We start from the raw sequence: 7,489 nt of genomic DNA, 5'->3' as shown, positions 1-7,489 counted from the left end.
GTGGTGGTGATGATGATGATGGTGGTGGTGGTGGTGAAGATAATGATGATGATGATGGTGGTGGTGGTGATTGTGGTGGTGGTGGTGGTGATGGTGGTGGTGGTAGTGGTGGTGTTGGTGGTGAAGATGATGATGATGATGACGGTGGTGGTGGTGGTGGTGAAGACGATGATGATGATGGTGGTGGTGGTTGTGGTAGTGGTGAAGTTGATGATGATGATGGTGGTGGTGATGATGATGGTGGTGGTGGTGAAGATGACAATGATGATGATGGTGAAGATGGTGATGATGATGATGACGATGATGATAGTTTTTTTGGAAATCGAATTTGCAACAGCCTTTGACAAAGCAATAAATAAAGGCTGCAGAGAAGAGTAGATGCAAAACTGTGACCTGCTGCAATTTGATGCAGAAGCAGTCAAGTACTTAACTTAAATTAATGTCAGTTCTGCTGGGAATAATTTTATGGCTATAAAAATTCATGGAATTTGCAGCTTAAATAACCATTTTTTTCCCCAATGACAATGAGAATCGTAGGTAAAAGAGTTACCTAATGAAATATGTTGAGTGAAGAAAATTTGATATAACACTATTCCTTGCACAAATGAAATTGCCAAATGTTCTTTGATACATCATTGTTCACCGTGGCCTATGCCAGTGCCGCATAATCAGCCCATTTAAGAGTACCCTTCAATCACTGGGCATTAAACTGTACTTGCGAAGACCTGGTGAAGCAAGTGAAGTTGTTGTTGTGGAAGATGACAGTACTACCTGATTAGCACCTATGCTGGTGGCATGTAAAAAGCACCATTCCAGTGTAATTGATGCCAGCACCGGGTTGACTGGTCCCGTGCCGGTGGCATGTAAAAAGTACCATTCGAGCGTGGTCATTGCTAGTGCTGCCTGACTGGCTCCTGTACCAGTGACATTTAAAAAGCCCTATTTAAGCATGATCGTTGCCAGTGCTGCTGGACTGGCTCCTGTGCCGGTGGCACATAAAAAGCACCATTCGAGCATGGTCACTGCCAGTGTCGCCTGACTGACCTTCATGGAGGTGGCACATAAAAAGCATCCACTACATTCTTAGAGTAGTTGGCGTTAGGAAGAGCATCCATTTGTAGAAACTTTGCCAGATTGGATTGGAGCCTGGTACAGCCTTTTGGCTTGCCAGCCCTCAGGCAAACCTTCCAACCAATGCCAGCATGGAAAGCAGATGTTAAACGATGACAATGACGATGTTACAAACTAACTCAGTTGTGACACTAATGACTCTGTGATACAAATTTCCTATTTTAAAGTGACCTCAAAAAAACTCTTAAGAGAGCTGAACAACAGAAGATCTTCAGAGAAAAACCTTCTTCACGAAAGTCTTTTGGTCCTTAATTTCTTACACTCTAAAGGGGCCAGGGTGCCTCCAGGGCATGATTCCTGGGTGCCCTTCTGCTGGTACATTTTAACCAGATATCAGAGACTTGTGTGTTTAAATTGCTTGGTGATTTCATTTAGTCGTAGACTCAGCTTTCAAACTTATACTTAAAAAAGAAATAATGTTGGTTGCCATGGTAATTTTTTTTCCAAGCAACAGCTTAATAATGACAAAGTTATCCTACAAAATTCCTTATCATTTTCCAAATTGAATTAAGCATTGGTAATGTTTTGCAAACCTATGTATCAAACAGTGAAGGTGCATGGCTCAGTGGTTAGAGCATCGGGCTCACAATCATGAGGTTGTGTGTTCGATTTCCAGAGCAAGCCGTGTTGTGTTCTTGAGCAAGACACTTTATTTTCATATTGCTCCAGTTCACTCAACTGTAGAAATGAGTGGTGATATCACTGATGCCAAGCTCTATCAGCCTTTGTCTTTCCCTCGGATAACATCAACAGCATGGAGAAGGGAAGCTGGTATGCATGGGTGACTGCTGGTCTTCCATAAACAACCTTACCTGGACTTGTGCCTCAGAGGGGAACTTTCGAGCTGCCATCCCATGGTCGTTCATGACCAACGAGGGTCTTTACCATTTATGTATCAAACTTAATGTAACTATATTGTGAAAGGTAAACTTACAGCTCATTCATCCAGAGACAATCTCTTAAGGAAATGCTGTGTTTTATATGGCTAAGCATTTCGTCCAGCATGCTAATGATTCTGCCAGCTCGCCGCTTTAAACTTGCTGCCAATAATAAACATTATTCCATCGTCCTATCATCATCATCATCATCATCATTAAATGTCTATCCTCTATGTTGCAATGGGTTGGATGGTTTGACAGGCTCCAAGGAGCCAGACGACTATACTGAGCTCCAATATCTGCTACGGCAGACTTTCTTTGGTTGGATACCCTTATAATACCAACATACTGAGTGCTTTATTTTTTTGTTTGTTTGTTGTTTTTGCTTTGTTTTGTTTTATTCTGTTTTCGTTTCATGTTATCAGCTCTAATGAGGTGACCAAATAACTAGCAAGACCATGAGCCCTCAACTGAGTGAGGTGCAGTACTGATGGCAGTGGCTTTATGCCACATGATGGGAGGCTAAAATATGAGGGAGGAACAGAAACAGCTGTATCGCTGCAGAGTAGATACCTGGCTACCCAGCAGGAAAAAAGAGAGAAGACAGTAGTGATGAGATGCCGGGACATACCCTCAATTTACAAGAAGGTGAATGGTTATTGAACTGTCAATATTGAACAGTCAATAACAGTTACTGAATTAAATCATTGAAGCAGTCAAACATAGACATATCTGGACTTAGTTAATGATTCCAAGAAAATTGATCGAAGGGTAAAATGTCACAAGCCATGTGATCTTTGTATAGCTGTATGACTTTTTAATAGACAGAGGCCACGTAGGTGAAGCTAACAGTCCTCTTTCATAAATGTCAACAATTCTGAGTAGAACTATTTAATATACTGCTACAGTTTGTAATAGCTCTCTCAGACATAACCTCATATTTTTACAGTAGCATTTCTCGGTAGCCATGTTGTTGTTACCGAAATATCAAAAGAAGAAAACTAAGAATGCTAATAATGTCAAGATATCTTTATATAAATACATCAAGAATTCCTTGCTGCCATTTCTTTTATGTCATTTCTTTCACTTGTTTCAATCACTGAACTGTGGCCATGCTAAGGCACCACTGTGAAAGGGAGACCTTTAGTTGGACAATCAACCTGGGGACTTGCTATTTCAAGTCTCGTACTTATTTCATCAGTTTCTTTAGCCAGAGTACTAAGTTATAAATCAACACCTGTCAGGACAAACACACACACACACACACACACACACACACACACACACACACACACACACCACACACCACCGTCGCCATTATTGTCGTTGTCGCCACCACCACCTCCGCTATACTACGATGATGATGATGATGATGAAACTGAAGGTACAATTTGTTCCAAAAACCATTCATATTTTTTACTGTAACTTGTTCCGGACTCTTTGTATTATTTTTAATTAGCTTAGAATGTAGTATACCCACTAGACACCCTCATCCAAAACACACCCAATCACATTTTCACTCTATTCCTCACTTTTCTCAAAGTTTCTGTCACTAATCCCTTCTCTATCCCCTATTTCCTGCCATACACCCTCTCCCCTACTCTACGATTCTGTCCACCACTATAAATCTGTTGCTCTCACCTTACAAACTCTCCCTTATCACCTGCACCAAAATTCATCACGCACACCTTATTTCTTTACTGCTCACAAAGGGCTACACACAGAGGGGACAAACAAGGACAGACAAACGGGTTAAGTCGATTTCATCGACCCCAGTGCGAACTGGTACTTATTTAATCGACCTCGAAAGGATGAAAGGCAAAGTCGACCTCGGCGGAATTTGAACACAGAACGTAACGGTAGATGAAATACCGTTAAGCATTTCGCCCGGTGCGCTAACGTTTCTGCCAGCTCGCCACCTTCAATTTTCCCTCACTGGTAGGGGCCATTTTAGGCCCTTATCCTTGCAAGTTATGAGTCAATCTTCACTAACACTGGTACCACAAGGAAAGTACCCAGCACACCAGCACACTCTCTGAGGTGCTTAGTGTTAGGAAGGTCACTCGGTTGAGCAAACCGCATCAAAGTAGACAATGGAGCATGAAGTAGTCCTCTCCCTTTTCAGATTTCATCACAGCATCCAAACCATGCTAACAATAGAAACTGGACATTAAAATGATGATGACCATCATCATTATTTTGATAATGAAGACATCAACAACAACAATGACAAGGATGATGATGATGATGGTGATGATAATGATGATGATGATGGTGACGGTGATGATGATGATGATGGTGATGATGATGAAGATGATGATGATGATGATGATGATGATGATGATGATGATGATGATGATTATGATGATGACGATGATGATGATGAAGATGATGATGATGATGATGATGATGATGATGATGATGATGATGATGATAAGCAATAACCACACCTAGGATTTACCTCGTTATTTATGGCACTGCGTATTGCAATAACACAAGACTGGAATTTCATGCATTATGTGATGTTTCATGAACATAGAATGAAAATTTAAATGCACATGATATCATCATCATCATCATCATCATCATCATCATCATCATCATCATCATCATCATTATCATCATCATCGTTTAACGTCTGCTTTCCATGCTGGCATGGGTTGGATGGTTTGATTGAGGACTAGTGAGCCAGAAGGCTGCACCAGGTTCCAATCTGATCTGGCAGAGTTTCTACAGCTGGATGCCCTTCCTAATGCCAACCACTCCGAAAGTGTAGTGGGTGCTTTTACGTGACACTGACATGAGAGCCAGTCAGGCGATTCTGACAATGACCACACTCAAAAGGTGTTTTTTATGTGCTGCCTGCATGGGAGCCAGTCCAGTGGCACTGGCAATGACCACGCTTGAATGTTATTTTTCACGTGCCACCAGCAAAAAGAAAAAAGAAGAAATATAATTAACCATTTGGCTTTAAACCAACCATATCCAGCACAAATATTTTACCTGTTTTATATCCACAGAGGCCATATCTGGCCTCTCACCAACATTGGTTGTCAAGCAATGGTGCAGGGACAAACACAGACACACAAATACATACATACATACATATATATACATATATACAATGGGTTTCTTTCAGTTTCCTTATTTTTTTCCTTGCCCACAAGGGGCTAAACATAGAGGGGACAAACAAGGACAGACAAAGGGATTAAGTCGATTACATCGATCGCAGTGCATAACTGGTACTTTATTTATCGACCTCGAAAGGATGGAAGGCAAAGTCAACCTCGGCGGAATTTGAACTCAGAACGTAACTGCAGACGAAATACCGCTAAGCATTTCGCCCGACGTGCTAACGTTTCTGCCAGCTCGCCGCCTTCTTTCAGTTTCCATCTACCAAATCTACTCACGAGTCATTGGTCGGCCCGAAGCTAGAGAAAACACCTGCCCAAGATGCCACACAGTGGGACTGAACCAAGAACCATGTGGTTGGAAAGCAAGCTTCTCACCATACAGCCATTCAATTAATTCAAAAGAACGTGAATAAATTAGCATAACATTTGACAGAGTAATCCGAATACTAAAGGATGAAAGAAGAAATAAATCCAGAGAAAAAGGTGAAAATAAAGAAAATATGGCCATAGTTACCTGGCCAGCTCTTAATCCAACCAGCAAGCCTTCTTGACCAACAGCACCACCAATCACCTTGATATATCGCATCTGACTTTCCAAATCCCATTCACGTACTTTGACTCCTTGTAATGTTAAACACTGCAAACGTTTGTCCTGAATAAAACAATATCTTTAATCAATAATAATGCTATTCAAATGTAATGCGTTTCATTATTGTAATAATGACATTCAAAACTGCACATTAAAAGAAAAGAAGGAGAGAAAAAGGTTAATATATACAATTAGTGACCATATTTAGAAATACCCAGTAGACTCTAAAGTGGTTGCCATTAGGAAGGGCATCCATCCATAGAAACCTTGTCAAAACAGACAGCTAGAGCCTGAAACAGCCCTCCAGCTTGAGTATGATGATGATGTTGATGATGATATTTTCTGTGTTCAAGCAACCAGGCAACCAGCAAGGTGGCACATGGTTTTGTCGTCATCTACTCCTTACAAATAGCTGATAAGCGGATGAAAGTTTAAACTACCTTTCATCTTTCTTGGTGAAATTTTCATTTAAACCAATTTAAAAAGTGTTTCTTGAAGGCAACACAGTCATTAAACAATGTGAGATACACATATCCGATGTATGTTATATATATGCTAGGGGAGACAGTATACTGAGACGATGAGACCTCCACACATAACTGCCAAAATACTGTCTAGAAAGTTTACCAAAGTTTATGCTAAAAGTCTTGATATTTTTGGTTTGTTTTCAATACTTTGTTATACTGAGGTCGACTTTGTCTTTTGTCCTTTCAGGGTCGATAAATTAAGTACCAGTTTTGTGTGTGCGTGTGTATGTGTGTGCGTGCGTGCGTGCATGCATGCATGTATGTAGACTGGGCTGGCATGATCGAAGGCTGTACCAGGCTTTACTCAATAATGTTATTCAAATGTATAGACTGGGGCCTGGCACAGCCTTCCAGCGTGCCAGCCCAGTCAAACCGTCCGACTCATGCCAGCATAGACAACAGATGTTAAATGATGATGAAGATGATGATGATGATGATGATATATAGGATGAGCTTCTTCCAGTTTCCATCTACCAAATCCACTCCCAAGGTTTCGGTTGGCCCGAGGCTATAGTAGAAGACACCTGCCCAAGGTGAAAACGCAGTGGGACTGAACCCCAGAAGCATATGGTTGGTAAGCAAGCTTCTTACCACACAGCCACTCCTGCATCTATTATTTGATTCATATAATAAACGGAAACTGCATGACTTATATGCTGGCAAATATAATAAATGAGACAGAAACTGTGTGTTTCAACAGAAATATGGTGACAAAAGGGTTAAACAGATATGTCCCTGTTGACACCATTTTGATATGCAAAAACTACACAGCTACTGCGTAGCTCCCATGAAGTTATTCTTGTACTGCTTTCACTAAAATATGTAACATATTTTAGTTAGGAATCTACTTCGATCCTGTCAGTTATAACTAGAACACATACATCATGGCTGTACCAAATATAAATTGAATGCAATTTCTAAGAAATAAAAAATTGCTGGAAAATGTAACATCAACCAACAACACTGATTTTTCTGGTTTTTGTTTCTTTTTTTTTTAACACAGAACTAAAGGTTGGTACAAATAGAGTAAAAACAACAAGAATATCAAGAGGAGAAAAATGTTTGACAGTAATAATAAGTCTGAATTTTCAATATTATTCTCAAATTAGATTCCATAATAAACAAATTAAAAAATCTGATAAACATATGAAAGCAACCATATGATCCTACTGGAAAAACTGATAATTGAATAAATAATATCCCAATGATACACAATATACATACATATAT

The 7,489-nt window shown here is 40.1% G+C and overlaps 1 protein-coding gene across 1 annotated transcript in view; it reads right to left on the bottom strand.

The window, feature by feature from the left end:
* The window catches only part of LOC106871393 (intraflagellar transport protein 122 homolog), a 264,510-nt gene that overhangs the window by 142,066 nt on the left and 114,955 nt on the right, over window positions 1-7,489 (bottom strand). Inside the window, exon 12 of the mRNA XM_052966749.1 lies at window positions 5,658-5,795. Within this exon, the coding sequence (XP_052822709.1) occupies window positions 5,658-5,795 (138 nt within the window). The remainder of the gene's footprint in view (window positions 1-5,657; window positions 5,796-7,489) is intronic.

This window comes from Octopus bimaculoides, chromosome 3 (genome assembly GCF_001194135.2).
Source record: "Octopus bimaculoides isolate UCB-OBI-ISO-001 chromosome 3, ASM119413v2, whole genome shotgun sequence".
NCBI lineage: Eukaryota > Metazoa > Mollusca > Cephalopoda > Octopoda > Octopodidae > Octopus > Octopus bimaculoides.
The sequence above is the reverse complement of the archived record's forward strand: the minus strand, read 5'-3'. Positions and strand labels throughout refer to the sequence as shown.